The sequence below is a fragment of the Aulostomus chinensis genome, chromosome 5, assembly GCF_037954235.1.
Source record: "Aulostomus chinensis isolate RoL2024-O1b breed Wild chromosome 5, RoL_Achi_v1.0, whole genome shotgun sequence".
In the NCBI taxonomy this organism is placed as follows: domain Eukaryota; kingdom Metazoa; phylum Chordata; class Actinopteri; order Syngnathiformes; family Aulostomidae; genus Aulostomus; species Aulostomus chinensis.
The window spans coordinates 29,712,165-29,729,887 of record NC_141324.1 but is presented as its reverse complement, the minus strand read 5'-3'; the positions used below and the strand labels follow the sequence as shown (position 1 = coordinate 29,729,887).

Sequence of the window (17,723 nt, the reverse complement as noted above, 5' to 3'; positions counted from 1 at the left end):
ATAAAACTGAAAGCGCGTTAGTGATCACTTGGCAGTAAAATGACTACCCAAACTGGAATTATAGGGTTGTATTTATTATTACTAAATTTACTGGCAACTCAAAGAAAACCTACGTAGAAGCTGGTCATTACATTACCTGTACGCTGGTAAGCATGTTTAGTCGAATGCCAACTAGCTTGTTTTGTTTAAGCTAGCTAACGTCCCTTTTCAAGCCACATGTAGTTTGTGAGTCATAGCCACTGAATTCAGGGCCTTTTTTTAAATTGATGTTTAATTATGAGAATAAAAATGTATTTTTAGATGCCATTTAAGTCTTAAAATGTTAACTGTTTGAGATCAACTACGAAAGTCTAGAGATGTAGAAACATTCGTTTTTAGTTAATTTAGTGAAACGAGGCCCAGTTTTTCGGCATTGAATGCAATGGACGCTAACAATTATGGATGCTCGTCATCGGCAGTGGTTACTTATTTTCATACTGGAATCGATCCATCAACTTCTTCTTCTTTGCTCGTAAAAAAAAGTAACTCTGTAGTAAAGCAGGTTAAAATAATCACTCCTCAGTCTGTGCTTCGTTTATGAGAAGTGGGTGTTTTACTTTGACAGCTTGGACCGGAAGCGTGCCGGTGTCACTGCTTGTGGCTCGACCGTGGTCGCGGTCTCAGGAGGAGTGTGGACGCGCTGACTGGAGGAAGGAGGGTCTGGTTCTTTTTTTTTTGTTTTTTGTTTTTTGCGTGTGTGTGGAAACTTGCGGACATGCGGCGTCTCCTACAAACTTTCCGCAAAGACCAAAGTCGCTCGGGAGCCGAAGGAGGAAGAATGAAGTGAAGCGGCGGAGCGGAGGGAGAGACGAGCCCTTCACTCCCATTGATCCCGCGGCGAGGTAATGATGTTAGGCCTCGGGATTATCCAGCTGCTGCTGGCACGGACAGATGCGCCCTCAATTAGAGACGTGCTGATTTGAGACGGAACCTCGGCAGGTTTCGGAACACTTCGGGTTTCAGTCAAGAAAGTGAAGATCCTGTACATTTATTCTGAAGTCGAGGTGTGTGTGCACCTTCATACTGAGGTCTGTCACTGGATTTAAAGTCCTCTCTCTCTCTCTCTCTCTCTCTCTCTCTCTCTCTCTCTCTCTCACTCACTCACTCACTCAGACACACACACACACACACACACACACACACACACACACCTGTAGACCCTATCTCCTTCTACTAAGCAGAGGTCTGGTGTGAGGAGGTTCTCTCTCCCGGGGGTGTTAGAGCAGCGCTCGGGCAGTTTAGAACATGTTTGTTGTGTTGTAATATTTGACCAAACTGCGCGGTTAAAGCATCTGGCAACACCTCTGGAACGTTCCCTCAAGGTTCCCCTGAGGTTCCCCCGTCAGTTAGGGCTCAGCCATAAATGTGGTGGTAGAAGTTCCCCGGGGGGATTATTCATCTAGTGTCATTCTCCATAATCCCACAAGGTGCTGATTTTTCCTCTTCTTCCCGTTTTACTCACAGAATCCTGTTGATGTTAGTTTGAGAAGTTTTACTGTAGTATTTTTTTAAATAGAGATGCAATACTGATATCGGCCTGAAACAGACTCCAGGAGCTGGATCAGATATCACCGATATCAGTGATCATGTGACTGCCTGAGGCACATGATGATGTCATTGAGGGAACTCAGGAGTTATGAAATACTTATTAGCTGCTTCTTGCTGTTAATTAGTACCAGTGGAGTACATTTGTGTGTATGTATTTGTTACAGTTTAGAACTGTGAGGGAAACAGTGTCAGGCTCGATGGTGCTGTAAACTTGACAGAAGCATAAGAGAAACTGGACAGAAGCATAACAGAAACTTGACAGAAGCAGAAGAGAAACTTGACAGAAACTTGACAGAAACATAAGAGAAACTTGACAGAAGCAGAAGAGAAACTTGACAGAAGCATAGGAGAAACTTGACAGAAGCATAACAGAAACTTGACAGAAACTTGACAGAAGCAGAAGAGAAACTTGACAGAAACTTGACAGAAACATAAGAGAAACTTGACAGAAGCATAAGAGAAACTTGACAGAAGCATAAGAGAAACTTGACAGAAGCATAAGAGAAACTTGACAGAAGCATAAGAGAAACTTGACAGAAACTTGACAGAAGCATAAGAGAAACTTGACAGAAACATAAGAGAAACTTGACAGAAGCATAAGAGAAACTTGACAAACTTGACAGAAGCATAAGAGAAACATGACAGAAACTTGACAGAAACATAAGAGAAACTTGACAGAAGCATAAGAGAAACTTGACAGAAGCATAAGAGAAACTTGACAGAAGCATAAGAGAAACTTGACAGAAACATCCCAGAGGTCATCAGCTGACACATGGGCTCAGTTTTACCTGGGCCTGAAGCTCAGGTGTCTATTCTGATAGATGAGGTCATGTCAGTACTTCCTCACTGGTGTTTTTAACAATTTCTTCCGATTTGATAGACAACCGGTCCATTATCTGAAAAAAAAGAGAAAAGAAACAGATTTTAACAAATGTTTCCGATGATTATTTTGGACTTTTTGACTGATGATGTGTCAGCTGCTCTCATGAAAGAGATTACTGGATGAATAAATGCAGATTAGCACATTAACAATATGAGACTGCTTGTAATCTTCCACATGTTGTGTTTTGAACTTCGTGTTCCTACGTTGTCATACTGCGATAAATCAACGCCACCAGCTCATCTCCCCGCTGCAGCTGATGTTGAAACTCCTTTTGTTCTGTAGTTTTCTTTTGTTCGATCCTCTGTTGTCTTCTTTTTACTTTTTCTCAATTTTTTAATTTGTGTCGTCTTACCATGAAGTTGTTAGATGAAGATATGTGTTTATTATTGTTATTACCATGTAATTCCACTGCTTTACTAAAAGTGCAACTAGTGATTAATCAGCACAGACATGATTATTAATCCTCCTGAATGTCCATCACTGCTCCTTTTCACCATCCAACACTCGAAAACTCCTAATTGTCACTCATAAATGACAAAAACCCAACAAATCCTGATCTTTAGAAGTCTGTAACAAGACAAGGTTGGACCTTCTGACCAGGAAACAGACTGAAACGATTCCATCGATTGATCTCCACGATGACATTTTACTCTTCTGATCACCCGACAGGATTTTTCATGTCGTGGAACATCTCACTTTTGCTTTATGACCACTTTGGATTGGAACTCTATTTTTCCTTCTATTTGGCGAGGAAGTTGTCAAATGTGTCATTTGCTTAAAAAGTTAAAAAAAAAAAAAGAAACACTGGCCTCTAGACATAAACTTCTGCTCAACTAATTTTCCAGCAGAATCAGGATACTCGATCCACCTCCAGCCCGCTGGATCGGTTCCTGCTCTGCATCCTGCACGTTCATATATCAGCTCTCGAGTACTCAGACCAACTTTTATTGGCTATTTTCGGTTCCAAAGCTTGTAAACGGTTAAAGAAGAAAAACCCCTCCTCAGCGTTTGAGCTCTGAGCTCTGCATGGATGCGTTTCAGGTCGCAGCTCCAGCCGAGTTGGCAGCTTCATCTCCAGTCTGGTTTCACATCCAGCGCGAGTCCTCCAGCGATGGCATACTTCTGTGAGCCGGCTCGTTGCCGACATGTCTAAGCTGCACTTCCCTGGCGTTTGATTGGGAGAAGATCTCGCTGTTGTGTTCATGTTTTCTTCCGTTCCCGCCTGGCAGGAAAGATGCAGGCGGCTCTGGCTCTGGCTCTGCTGACTGGTGTCTTCAGTCTTTCCGGGTCCAAGCTGAACCAGACGCAGCAGCAGCAGGAGAGTGGCAGGAATGACGCAGCGGCGCCGACGCAGAAGAACCAGCCGCACATCATCTTCATCCTCATAGATGACCAGGTGTGTGTCCGGGAAAGACCGCGACTCTGGGTTTTCCTAAACCAACAACTGAATATTAACTACGACCATCTGATGATTTTTCCTTTTCCACTGTCCTTTTGACGCCCGCGCTAGTTAGCTTAGCACCATGAATGTTTGTGGGTAGGGAGTGTCAGCCTACCACCGTCAAAAGTAATCAAATACATTTTCCTCCATAGCAGTCTTTGGGTGGAGGATTTGTTATGTAATCGTCATCAACGACACTCCCCGTCTCTGCTCTCGCCTGCTTGATTCCCCAAAAGTCGTCGTTTCTACTGTCGTGTGATGGTTGAACAGCCAGCCCTCACACTCACTGGGTCACGATGAAAGCTGCAGTTGTGTGTACACCCCCCCCCCCCCCCGCATCTGTTGACGGTTGTTGTGTCGTGTTGATGAACGTCTAACCTCAGAGCCGCCTCCTCCATCTCTCCATCTCGCCATGACAGGGCTTCAACGACATCGGCTACCACAACCCGAACATCAAGTCTCCCACTCTGGACAAGCTGGCGGCGGAGGGCGTGAAGCTGGAGAACTATTACGTTCAGCCCATCTGCACGCCGTCCCGCAGCCAGCTGCTCACTGGCAGGTACCGGTGCTTCTGTACTGGTCCGTCTGATGTATGCAGAACACATCTGGAGATGAAGGAGAGAAGAGTTAGCGGAGGTGTAGAAAAAGCCGAGTCCTGCTTTCTGTCCGTGTGGCAGCTTTTCAAAATACAAGCACAGCTTAGACGTTGTTAGATCTAGAATGCACATCACTTAGATTTGAGAGATATTAAACTCGTGCATTTCCCCAGATGTTGTTGGGTTCCTTCAGTTTTAGTAACCATAGTGACCAGGAACCCGTCACCCATGCTGGCAGGAGCCGGTCAGTTGTTCTGGTGTTTATTACACAAACAATAGTAGCTTTTCCTTTCTGCGTATTGGCATGTAACAGACTTGTGTTTTCTCCTGCTAATTAGCACCATCGAGCATCTAAGCGATGTCTTCACGGCTGCCGTTCCGGCCGTGGTGGTGGACTCGGATGTGCCGACTCTCGCCACGGTCCCCTGATCAGCGCTAATTCAAACCTTCTGCTCTGGTTTCCTCTTGCGTTCGGTGTCAGATGGCAGTCGAACATTGTTTTGTGTCTTTTAACAGCAGGTTGTGATTATTAGCGCAAGGCTGTGATCCCGCGGGAGTAAATTCAGGTTACAGTAGCACAGGAAAGACTGAGGGAGGCTAGCAGGTCCCGCGGGGCTCAGCCGTCGTGGTTCCTGGATCTCTGTTGGTGTGGGACTTTGCTCTGTCGAGCTGTTTTTGTGGGTAACTTCCTGATACTTGTTATTCCAGAGTTGTCACGATGTGCTAACCACAGAGCAGAACAGAGCCTGAAGCTCTACTGAATAACAGAATCATTGAGTTGGATCCAGTGATGTGATCCAGCTCACATCTCTGGCCACTAGAACTGGTTCTGGTCCTCTGTGAGAACCTGCACGCTAGAAAAGCCAATTCCAGTGTTTCCCCTCCAGATATCAGATCCACACGGGACTGCAGCACTCCATCATCCGGCCCAGCCAGCCCAGCTGTCTGCCCTCACACATGGACACGCTGCCCGAGAGGCTCCGCGAGGCCGGCTACGCCACACACATGGTCGGAAAGTGGCACCTGGGCTTCTACAGGTGAGCTGCAGACTGACACCTACGGACCCGTCCTCCCTCTGCGTCCTCCTCCTCCTCAGCCTCGTGACCATTTGCCTTTCTGTTCTACTGATATCAGTGTTTTTAACTCTCAAGTTCAAAGCTGCTGTCATTCATGTTTCAGCTGTAAAAACAGTGGACGAAGTGAGTCACATGACTTGCTCCTGTCCACGTCACCGTTTTATCTGAAGCGAACAATTTGTCCACCTTCAAGTCAGCGAAGGGCTAACAGATGCACGCGTCACAGCAAGAGCTGCAAAATGTTGGTTTCATCCCAGCAGAAGTTCTCGTTTCCCCATCAGCATCTAAAAGAGCTGAGCAGTTCAATTATTCATCCACAAGCAGTTAGCAAAGGGCTAACAGGAAGTAGCCATGGAGACTCACCAGGTCACGCTGAGCTGACGAGAGGATGAATGTAAGATATGGAGTGTTCCTTTAAATGGAAACATGATTCAACAGAGCTTTCAGAGTGTGTGTGTGTGTGTGTGTGCGTGTGCGCACGTGCGCCATCTTTCTTTTGTCTTTCTGTCAGGTGAGGTACTTCAGATTGCGAGCCCAGTCTTTCCATCCGTCTCCTCACATAAACCTGTTTGTTGTTGGACTTTGTTGAAGCCGAGTGATGTTCTTTATCCGCCTCCAGAGTTTTTGTCACGTAGAACAACTCCACTTCTTATCTCTCATTCCAGTGTCAGGAATGACGGGATTGCACATTTCCGCCAACCTCAGACATGTAGAATCTGGAAGTTTCTGGATCAAATTGAAGTTTCTCATGCTAATGTGACGACGTCTGTAAACGTACACGCGGTTCAGCTGAGATGAACTCTCTGTGTCCGAGGTTCTGTGACATGAAACAACGCAGCTGGTCTCTGATTGTTGTCCAGTTCGGATTTCTAGGTTTGTTTTTCTTGTGTTAAAGAGACTTCCAGGGAATCTTTGATCGTGAAAATGATGTGGCCAAGCAGTGAAGGTGCGCTGATGTCATGTTTGTTGCTGCTGCTTCCTGTATTTTAATCCCTGTGTGGCTGCGCCTGTGTGGTTTCCTCCAGGAAGGCGTGCCTGCCCACCAGGAAAGGCTTCGACAGCTTCTTTGGTTCGCTGACAGGAAGTGTGGATTACTACAGGTACGCCTTTGAGTACTTCTGCTGTTAGCGTCGAATGAATGAATGAAAGAAGGAGGATGTAATCAGGGGTAAATGGGCCCGTCTGCACACTTCAAATCACATCCTCAGACAAACCAAAAGAATCAATGAGCGAGTGTAACGCGCACCTGCCTCCTCCTGCCAGCGGGAGTAATCGCTGCGGCCAGGAGTTTTCCCTCCAAATAAAGAATGATCAATGACGCTTGTTCACGGCTACGCGAGCTTGGCCCGTCCTCCAGCTGTGTTCAATATTCCAGCTGTGCTCCGAACGCAGCGTCCAACAAGACAAATGTGTTCTCATCATTTGTCCTCACACAACATCCTAGGGTTGCTGTGTGAGGAGAGAGGTGAAGAATTTAGATGAGTTACAAACGAGTCATGGTCTGCCCCCCCCGTAGGAGACCAGCAGCAGGGCCTGAGTCCTGAGTCCTACCTTGAGTCCAGACGACGACTGATCCTCTCACCTTAGAGTCACCAAATTAATATTTGACCCACTTCAAACATTCTGACACGGACAGGAAGGATCAGGAGAGGACGAAGGAATGGAGACCCAGCAGCTCGTGTTCTACCACCACCCTCATTAGGTGACGGAGAAAAATCACTCACATCCATTGTTTATCGAGTCACATTTGGTGTGTGTGTGTGTGTGTGTGTGTGTGTGTGTGTGTGTGTAGCTTGAGAACTAACAGGGAAAATATGATGGTCAGCATCGTGTAGCAGCTTTGCTGGAGATTTATCCAAACTCCACTTGGCTTGCATTGAATGGACTTCTGTTGCGTAACGTCTTTAGTAGGATATCGAGTTTAGTGGGACCAGGGGCCGTCTGTAGGACACTGATCGATGTCGGGGGGGGGGGCGCCTGCAGATGAATTTAATTTACCAAACAAGACGACATCCATCACTCCAGCGTCACCGAGGAGCCCCAGAGTTCTCACGCATCTCAAATGTCAAACATGTAAAGCGTTGAGAAGGAGAAGCGCTGACGCTGGCTAATTGCTGCTCCAACGCTGGTGATAAATCTGCTGCAGCGTCACAACAACAATGACAGCTGTAACTGGGGGAACAAAGGAGCCTCACAGTTGCGAAGAAGGCAGCTGACATTACAGGACAGAGGACTGGAGCTGCGGCTGGGAAAGCGAGAGGAGGAGCGCCGCGTTTTCATGATATTCAGCTTTTCATATTTATGTTTCATGAGTAAACATGGTGATGCCAGGCTGCGGCCGCTGCTGCCCGGCCTGTTTGAGTTGCAGCTAAATCAAAAGCACCCAGTGTCTCCAGGTCCAGGTCACATGTTGGTACCGGCTGTAAATGGAACCCTTCTCTTAACTCCCACTCTGTTTCTGCAACTGTCTCCAGTTACGGGTCCTGTGATGGTCCGGGGTTGTGTGGGTACGATCTCCATGACAATGAGGGCGTGGCGTGGGGCCAAGAGGGAAAGTACTCCACCACGCTCTTCACACAGCGAGCCCGGAAGATCCTGGAGAGTCACGACCCAGCAGAGAGGCCGCTCTTCCTGCTGCTCTCCCTCCAGGTACCACGCCGAGGGTTCCACCAGTCACACGTCAGTACAAGATCCGTGTCAAACATCTGCAGAGCTGCTCAGAATCACAAGTGTGGCGTAATGGAAGTGCCAGAGATGCAGAAGCTGGCCAGAACACAAAGCAGCCTGTTTTGATGCTGTGGCTGGAAACATCCCGGACGCCACATCAAAGTGTTGCAGCAACAGAAACCCTCTTAGAAACATGTGGGCTGCATAAATCTGAGCCGTTTAATTAAAAACCTGCCACAGAGAAATGTAACTTTGAGGTTAAAAGTGTATGAAGTCAAAAGGGCAGCATTGTCTATTGTTTCCTGGGGCGGCCATGTTTGTTAGATCTCAGCTTGTGGCCTGGAGGGAGGATGAGAAAATGCAGAGGATGGCATGAATTGGAAGAGAGAAATAGAGGGCGCTTTAATCTGACCCCCCTTCCGTAGAGAACCGCGTAGCGCTTCATCAGATGTGCCTGTCAAATACTGCAGCAGGAAATGGAACCGACAAACCCGCGGGGCCCCGTTTCAACAACCTGCAGCCCCCGACGCAGGGGCGCTAGGTTAGGCTCCGTTCAGGTCCAGTTAGTCTTAGTCTTAGTCCACTCAGTTCGTGGCTTTGTCTCCATTCCTGCAACCAAGACGTGCATTTGGCACATTGATGTTCAGTGACTGATTTGGCAAAACAGAGAAATTAAAATGCATTTTGGTTCTAAAAAAGTAAGAATATTTCAGATGTTGAAGGTCTAAACTTTAGACCTTCAACATCTGAAATATTCTTACTTTTTATTCTTTCTTTAGGCTTTAGACTGTAAAGGAACTCAACAAGCTGAGACCCACCAGCTGTCTGCTAGTTAGCTTAGCGCAATCAGTAGTAGTGAATGGGAATGTTAGCATACCTCTGTGAGGTAAACCAGGTTCAGGATGTTGGCTGGTCCTGCAGTAATCCTCCCGCTCCTGCTCCTCCTGCTCTGCTCCTCCTCCTCCCACTCTGCTCCTCCTCCTCTTCCTCCTCCTCCTGCTCCTTCTCCTCCTGCTCTGCTCCTCCTCCTCCTGCTCTGCTCCTTCTCCTCCTGCTCTGCTCCTCCTCCTCCCACTCTGCTCCTCCTCCTCTTCCTCCTCCTCCTGCTCCTTCTCCTCCTGCTCTGCTCCTCCTCCTCCAGCCCTGCTCCTCCTCCTCTTCATCCTCCTCCTCCTCCTCCTGGCCATGATCAGCAGCAGCAGTCACTCTGCTAGTCAACGTATGTTGCTGTTTTTTGTTTGGAGCGTTTGAGGAGCTTCATCAAATCTCTGCTCCCTGTCAGGAAAGGAGTTCATCCATTTAAATGATCTCCTTGTGAATCTCCTGCAGAACCCTTCCTCTGCCAACACAGGCAAAGACGGTTTTGGAGAAGAGTGGATTTGGTGATGTTTGACAGTATGCTAGCACTTGCCCTCATGACCGTTTGTTGTGCTAAGCTAACTAGCATGGCTGAGACTAACACAGCAGAGAGGAGAGCTTCTTGTCTGGCTCTGAGCGCGGTGGACAAGAAAAGTATTTCCTAAAAAGTTGCCATGTTCCTTTGCTCGTGTCCCACCAGGCGGTTCACACTCCTCTATCACCTCCCAAGTCCTACATCTACCCCTACCGGGACATGGCCAACGTCGCCAGGAGAAAGTTTGCTGCCATGGTTTCTACAGTGGACGAGGCGGTCCACAACGTCACCTACGCCCTCAGAAAGTACGGATACTACAGGAACAGCGTCATCATCTACTCCACCGACAACGGCGCTCAGCCGTTCACAGGCGGGAGCAACTGGCCTCTGAGGGGCCGCAAGGTATCATCAGGATAGTTTAGCAGGAAGTGTTGAGCGAGTCTTCGCCGTGTGAGCAGCACGTAGGTTCACCGCCCAGCCAGACCACCACTCTTCTCCCGATGGAAATATCTCACCTACTACGAGATGGTAGACGTTTTATTTGTAGTTCCATGAGTTTTGTAAAACGACCAGCGCCGCGTGGCTGAGGTTCCGCCACACAGAGCATGAACCCTTGTGATTGAGGTCATCGCTCTTTCGTCTGCTGCCCTTCTCCTACCAACCTCTTTTAGAATTTAATGTTTTCATTTTCTTTATTTTGAGCATGAAGTCTGAAGAAACTGAGATCCTCTGGATGTGGTGAACTTGCTGTTTTCAGGGGACGTATTGGGAGGGCGGCGTCCGCGGCGTGGCCTTCGTCCACAGTCCTCTGCTGAGACGCAGGAGACGGGTCTCTAAAGCCCTGCTTCACATCACCGACTGGTTCCCCACCCTGGTGGGCCTGGCAGGGGGGAACGTCAGCCAGGTCAGTGCAGCGTCCCATGTTAGGATTTTCCGCTTCCACTCGTGCAGAATGTTTGTCTTCACTGGATGAGCTGGAGGTTAAAATCTCCCCCCGAGAACCTCGTTGAGTGTTTGATTGTGCTGTAAAACCGAGCCGAGCGGATGATGTAAGACTTGTTATTTCCAGCTGTTTCACCGAATGGTTTTTGCTGTTATTCACTCTTCCAAGCAGAGCGACTCCCAGTGATTTTACAGTACAATAATACTTTAGTTTATCTGTTGTCCCAGTCAGTCGACTCTCAACCTCCAGCTTCAGATTACAGCGCTACCGTAAAGCTGTCCTGACTTTACTAGCGCTGGCTTTCCGTCCCACAGTGACCCTCGTAGGTTCTTTGTGTTTTCGTTCAGACCTAAACGACTTTTATTGGCCCTTCAGTGGCGTCTGCACAGCCCCCGGAGAGCTTTGCTGGCTGGGCTCGTAGTTTTCCATGGCGAGCGTAGATAAGCAGGTCTATCGCGGCCAGAATCAAGGCAGCGTTTGACTCATTTGGAAACCAAACACGCTCCATTACTGAAAGCCGTCTGTCATTATTCAAACTTGTGTGGTAAACGTTGTGTTTCCTCTCACACAGAGAACTCATGGACAGTTTTCAGACAAGCAGCCTCGTTTTACCCAACACTCACCTCACCTCTTCTTCCTCTTTGCGTTCTATGTTCTCGCCATCATGGTAGAGTCAGGGTCTGGATGGGTTTGATGTGTGGCCGGCGATCAGCGAGGGGAAGGAGTCGCCTCGCCGCGAGATCCTCCATAACATCGACCCGCTGCACAAACCTTCCGCTCCCACCATGACCTGGGACGCCAGCGCCGAGGAAGCCACAGGTGAACAGTGTGAGGCTTCTACCTCGGCTCCTGTAAAACATAGATAACAACGTGAAGTATTTCTGGGTTTCTTTCTGAGCTCTGCGCTTGAACCGTGCGGTTTTCGTGATTTGCCAGCATGTGGAGTGAGTGAGTGCAGCCTGACTTCATACACTCGCCCTCTCTTTGTCTTTGTTCTGGCAGTGGTCGCATCAAAGCGTCCAGCCTTTAAGAAACCAAAGAAGAAGAAGCTCCTGAAGCAGCGGCCAAAGCAGAAGTCAGCCTTCATGCTGAAGAAGAAGAAACCTCATCACGCTGCCAAGCATAAAAGCAAACTGAAATCCAAGGCCCTCCCCAAACAGAACTCCCTTCCGAAACTGAACCTCAAACCTAAAACCAAAGTCTACTCTCAGCTGCACCTGAAGCTCCACGCCAGCAGCGCTCCGTCAGGCCTCCGCAACCTGTCAGTCTCACACACATCTCGGCCTAAATCACCGCCGAAGTCCAAGTCCACCTGGACCGTGTCCCAGAATCAGAACATGTCCCGGTCAGGACCACCTCCACCTACATATAAGACACAGTTTAAGTTACGCGTGAAGTCCAAGTCGAAGAGGACGTTGACCCAGCAGCAGAACGTGTCCCACCCTGAACTCACTCCGACGCCACATGTTGGTTTCCAGTCTGTGTGGGACACGTCAGTCCAGGCCGCCATCAGAGTGGGAGATTGGAAGCTGCTGACAGGAGACCCCGGCCACGGGGAGTGGGTTCCTCCTCAGGTACTAGACTTCATCTTAATCTGGTGGACATATTCTTAGAGCGATACGTCACTCAAAGACTGTCCTTTGCCTCTCACGTATTCACAAGTGGCGTTTGCTCTCACGCTGATGCTTTTGTCCTCCTGCAGCTCTTTGTTCCTCCAGAACGTAGAAAGAAGCGGTGTTGTGCTGCAGTTTTAGCAACAGTCTGAGCCTGCCAGGGTGCAAACTTTTATCAGATGTAATTTGCCGTTAGCCAGTGGCCACATCAGATCACATGATCGCCGCCCTGGGGCTGCGGGCAACCGTGCGTCGCTCCATTATTCACAGAGTTACGTCCATCATTCCCTTCCGCTACAAATGTTAGGAACACAAAGTCCAGGTTGAAAAACTGCAGTTCCCTTTTAAAGCAAGTTGGTGCGTCGGAGTGAAGCGTTTTAGTCTGAACACTTTTGACCAAGAACATAAGTAACGTCACATTTGGATCCCCAGGTTCTCCCCACCCTCCCGGGTCGCTGGTGGAACCTTGAGCGGGCCTTCACCACGTCCCACGAGTCCTCCAGCCACAAAAACGTCTGGCTCTTCAACATCACCGGGGACCCGTATGAGCGGCAGGACCTGGCAGACCAGAGGCCCGACGTGGTCCTACAGCTGCTGGCCCGACTCGCCTACTACAACCAAACAGCCGTGCCTGTGTACTTCCCCCCCGACGACCCACGGGCCAATCCCAACGACCACGGCGGAGCCTGGGTCCCGTGGGTGGGCGAGGAGGAGGAGGACACGGAGGGAGAATATCAAGGCGTCTATAAGAAAGTGAAGAACAGTAACAAGAAGAGGAAGAAGAAGAAGTGCCGGCTGTGCAAGCTGAAGGCCTTCTTCCTGAAACTGAACACCAGGATGATGTCCAACCGGATCTGAGGCGTCCGCTCAGGTGCCTGAACCTTTCATTAACGCCAAAGACTTCTTCACTTTGTTTTTGCAACATCCTCCTTCCAAAACAGGTCCTTCCACTGGTCTCCTTCTGCTTCCTGAAACTGTTTTTTTAAAAGATTCTTAGTTATGGTTTTGTCACGTTGTCACTGACTGTCCGGACCAGAGAATTCAGACTGATGACGAGACGGGAGGCAGACAAGTGCGCCAGTGTTTGGAAGTCAACAGGAAGTTTATTTTGGCCGCTAATTTGACCACAGCACAGACTCACACACACACACACACACACACACACACACACACACACACACACACACACCTCACAGAGGCAGTCACGGTACTTTAAAGCTGTCCTGATCGCTGCATTCTGGGTCCAAATTCCTTCTCAGGGTCAAAACTGATCTGAGCACACAAACACCATACAAATATTTGTAGTTTTACTGTGACTTCCACTTTAAGTAGATATTACTTTTAATATCCATCCCTAAAAAGCACCCATAAATCAGCAGGAAAGGATAGAAAATCCACGCAGTGTTTCGCTTCAGAACCTGCGTGGATCCCAAACTGGACCTGGCAAAGTCAATTCAAGTTAGGCAGTAAAGACAAATGTTTTGTGGTATTTCAGCAGCAAAGATGTTCATCATGACATTAAAAAAGGAGTACTAACCCTCAGCAGAGCGTCCTGAGCGCCGTGCCCACATGGATCCGGAACCAGAGACACTTAACCCCAGCCAACGACTCTGAGCTCGGCTGAAAAGGAAGAAAAGTCATTTGATTTCCTGAAATTCTATGAGAGGTCAAACACCAATACACACGGTTCGTGTCCTCCTGTGTCATTAGGAAGTGTTGTGACAGTGACAGCAACTCAGGTGTGGGGGGGGGGGGGGCTAGTTTTTACAGTTTTCCAGTTTTGGTTCCTGTCGGTCTTTCTGGCCCAAATTCCTGATCCGTGTGTTCTGACGTTATTTAAGGTTCTGAAATGTGAAATAGGGGTGGGGGTGGGGGGGTGAAGGCATGGAGAGTTTTTGTAGTTTTCAATGTGAACACGTTTGACAGTGAGGTCACGACTACATCGTTCTCCCTGCTGAGGAAACGGTAGAGCAATGGAACACGGCAGAGAGAACATCAGAACCGGAGACCGCGGCGTCCCAACCATCCCGGTGGGCTGCGACTGCTGGTCGCCGTCAGCTGCTGGTCTCAGACCCACGTCAACAGTTTCTTCAGCGTTTTACTGAGTTTTTTATGACAGACTGACAGAGTTCTGCACGAACCGACTTTGTGTGGCACGAAAATGTGTTTTAATTTGATTCCGTTCGTCTGAACAGAGATTTGTTGTTCTCTGTGGCTCTTTTTAAACCATTAGAACATTCCGGACTCGTCCGTCTGCTCGCGCGACGTTTACGTGCCTGCGGCTTTCTCCCCATGTGACAGGGAGCAGAGCGATGGCGGGGTTCTTGCACAGGACGTTTCCACCTGCAGCTCAGACACTCAGAAATCCCTGGTGGGGGTTTTGAAACGTGTGGATTTATTTCAGTGAAATTGCATGACAACCGTATCTATAATCTCACTTTTTTATTATTTTCTGCCACAAAATGGGACAAAGGAGTTTTTAATTCTGTATCTTCAGTAAGTAAAAGCCTCCGGTGAGAACGGAGGAATATTTAATATCCTTGTGTTGTTATTTTTGTTTGTTGTCATGGCTGAAGCTCCACGGCAAACCTGCTCCACTGCTGAGTCTGTATTCCCCTCAGCTGCATGTTACAGTGAGCAGCAGCAGGATCCTGCCAGCATTGGACTTCAAAATGCTCGTCGAGGTTTTCATTTGTTCGAAGCGATAATCAAGGAAAGGCATCGGGGAGGTAAAAATACAGTCCATCAACTGCCACAGACACAGAAAACAGAAGTGAAATCTTGAGAGTGGAACGTTGGTTTTGTGCCCTTTGACCTCAAACCTCTAAATATGACAGACAATCCAGAATGATGATCGTTTCATTTCTCCACCCCGAGAGAATAAAGTTGAAATGAGACGGACGGTGGTTCTGTCCTTCGTGCTCATGCATGGATTCTGTCTTTCTTTCTCCAAATGAAGAGACGTGACTTTCAAAGCCAAAGTACAAATCTGAGAATACATCCCTGCATGTTTGAGGCTTCTCCAGGATCAGAGGGCAGCCCGGTCTTCCTGGGGTTCTCATGAAGTGCTCAGCTCGCAGGAACACAGTTAGGATACTTAAAATCGGATTAAAAGGCAGAATGACAACAATAACTGGCGGGTACGGAACCCATAAAGACAGCAGCTGCAGTCAAGCCGGGTTTGTCCTGTATATTAAATTAAGATCGATGGAAGAGAAAAGTGTCAGGTCTTTAAGGAAGTCGGCGTGGAGATTTATCCTGATTCATTCTTCGACTGTTCGTTAAACTCTTGCGAATCCTCCAGCGCAACTCCACTGCTGCTTCATACTTCAGCTGCACGTTAGTCATTGAGCCACTAGGTGGGGCTAGATATCAAGGCTGGCTACACAGTTGACCTCAACCGAGTTCCTCTGGAGGGAGGGAGTGCACGCGCGCGCACTCTCACACACACATTTGGGCCAAACTAGGATTTGCCACGCTTGCCGTCACCTTCCTACTTCACACCATTTCCACAGAAGAATAATTGAATTGGGGGTTTATTGTATCTGTGAAGACAAGTGAGATTGTGTAATCCGCTGGGATTAAAGTCCCATGATTCAGGAAACTGCTGGTCTGATGCCCACAAACAAAAGTGCTGTCGATGAGCCTGTGAACAACGTGTCCTGGTGGAGGAAATCAAAGCTAAATCCTCGGACAAAACACAGAAGCGCCTGTTGTTGTCACATCAGACGCAACGCTTCCCTCTACTGACTTTTTTGTAATTTAACTCAGAGAAAAAAATCCACTTCGCCTCTGACAAGCGAGGCTGAAAACCTCTGAGCTCTGACTGAGTGAGTCAGGACACACTTCACGGCTTCATGGAGCATGAATACGTTTTCAGTTTGCTGATGAAATTTCAAACGTGAGATGAACTCGACACACTCTGACCCAGGGACCCCGGGAGAGGGACAGCGGGCCCTGAGACTGACCGAGGACACGGGCAACACCGGCACTCAAAGAAAAACCTCACTGGAACTTAATAAGGTGCCATCAGCTGATTACCGTATTTCCTCTAATACTCAACCAATAGCTGAGAGAACCACAATAAAGGAGCAGATCAGAAAATACAGGGGCTTCCACGAACATGAGCCAATCAGAATCAGGCTTACGAGCCAGCTGGCGTTGTAATGTTTGTTGGTTTGGTTCGGCAGAAATCCAACATCCTCCAAACGTCGCACACCAAAAAGTCCTTGAGGTGTTGGAACCAAAACTCGTCTACATTTCCTAATGTTGCCAACCCAAACCGTGTGAGGGTTTGATGATACATTTTTGGTTTCAACCAGAGAATTCTTGGATTGATGATAGCTTTCACCACTTTCTGACAACATGGCTAAAGTCTGGTGCCTGCAGGGTTGATCCAGAGCCGTGTCAGGTAGCTGAGGACCCCATTAGTTAGCTTAGCATGGTAGTTGATGGGTGGGCTAGCATAGCTCAGTCAAAAACAGTCTCTATCTATCCAGCTTTATTCATATATGTAACTATTGTGTGATAGCGCCTAAACCTGGTCGACTTGAACCACAACACACAGGTGGATGAAACTGAGGTATGCTAACCTGCCCATCCACCACCATTCATTGTGCTAAGCTAACTAGCATGTGTCTTAGCTCACGACTGTAGCACAGAAGAGGAAGGTCTCTGTCTTCTTGTCTGGTTCTGAGGAGGATGGACACCAAGAGAATTTCCTAAAAAGTTCCATGCTCCCATCTCAGACCCAAACTTCCCCAAACCTGAAGCTCAACCCTAAAATAACCTTCAGAACATGACTTAACAATTCATGCGCTCATTTCTCTCACACAGTCACACCTCCCATCATCCCTCACACCTTGAAATAACAAGATTACATAAAAATATGTGGCTTCTCACCACCTCCGTCTCTTAACTCGCACACACAGAGATGTAACAGAACCAATAATCCTGCTTTCACGCCATTTCCTTCCAGAGAACCGGAAGAACCGGAGATCTACAGGGCTGGAGGACGTGGGAGGCTGTCAGATTAGGATCCCCTCAACAAAGAACAATCTTTTTGGGTGATTTCTGCTGATGAAATGAGAAAAATCTCTTCTGGTCACAGTGACACAAGCTTCAGTTTGTTGAACAGAACAATAAGGAGTGTGCCCTGCATGTGGTTATTCTCATGACGCTATCAACGCGTGCAGTGTGGCCTTTCATCTAATTCCCAAGTTCCAATCAGGATTAAATGAGAATATTCATTCCAGTTAAACTGTGTCCCAGTCCAACGCAAAACTGCCGCGCAAAATTACAAGTAACATCCCGCTTCCCCCCCTGCAGGCCAAACCTGCTGGTTTCTACACCTGACACGTTTTCACACAGCTGAGTTTGGGCCTGCAAGTAGTACACTTGAGTTGGAAGTTCTCCTCTTTGGCGTTGTAACGGGACACAAAGTGCAACACATTTGCAGGGAGTTCATTCTTACACCGTTTATTTCATTTACATCCAAGTTTGCTTTGAACTGTTTGAGTTAAAA

General features: G+C 48.0%; 1 protein-coding gene across 1 annotated transcript; it reads left to right on the top strand.

The window, feature by feature from the left end:
• The first annotated feature begins 128 nt into the window (after window positions 1-128).
• Window positions 129-13,933, top strand: LOC147262112 (arylsulfatase I-like). The gene is made up of 11 exons (XM_086204518.1): window positions 129-146; window positions 3,700-3,866; window positions 4,331-4,470; window positions 5,395-5,544; window positions 6,609-6,683; window positions 8,058-8,232; window positions 9,809-10,045; window positions 10,401-10,547; window positions 11,258-11,405; window positions 11,589-12,160; window positions 12,632-13,933. Exons 2-11 carry the CDS (start codon window positions 3,705-3,707, stop codon window positions 13,055-13,057), a joined length of 2,232 nt encoding a protein of 743 aa, XP_086060644.1. The 5' UTR covers window positions 129-146; window positions 3,700-3,704; the 3' UTR covers window positions 13,058-13,933.
• The last annotated feature ends 3,790 nt before the right edge of the window (window positions 13,934-17,723 follow it).

Excerpts from the sequence above, each read along its gene's own strand:
- LOC147262112 (XM_086204518.1), top strand. The coding sequence starts at position 3,705 with ATGCAGGCGGCTCTGGCTCTGGCTCTGCTGACTGGTGTCTTCAGTCTT. Across the intron at positions 3,867-4,330 it reads TCATCCTCATAGATGACCAG|GGCTTCAACGACATCGGCTA; the intron begins GTGTGTGTCCGG and ends TCGCCATGACAG. Across the intron at positions 12,161-12,631 it reads GGGAGTGGGTTCCTCCTCAG|GTTCTCCCCACCCTCCCGGG; the intron begins GTACTAGACTTC and ends TTGGATCCCCAG.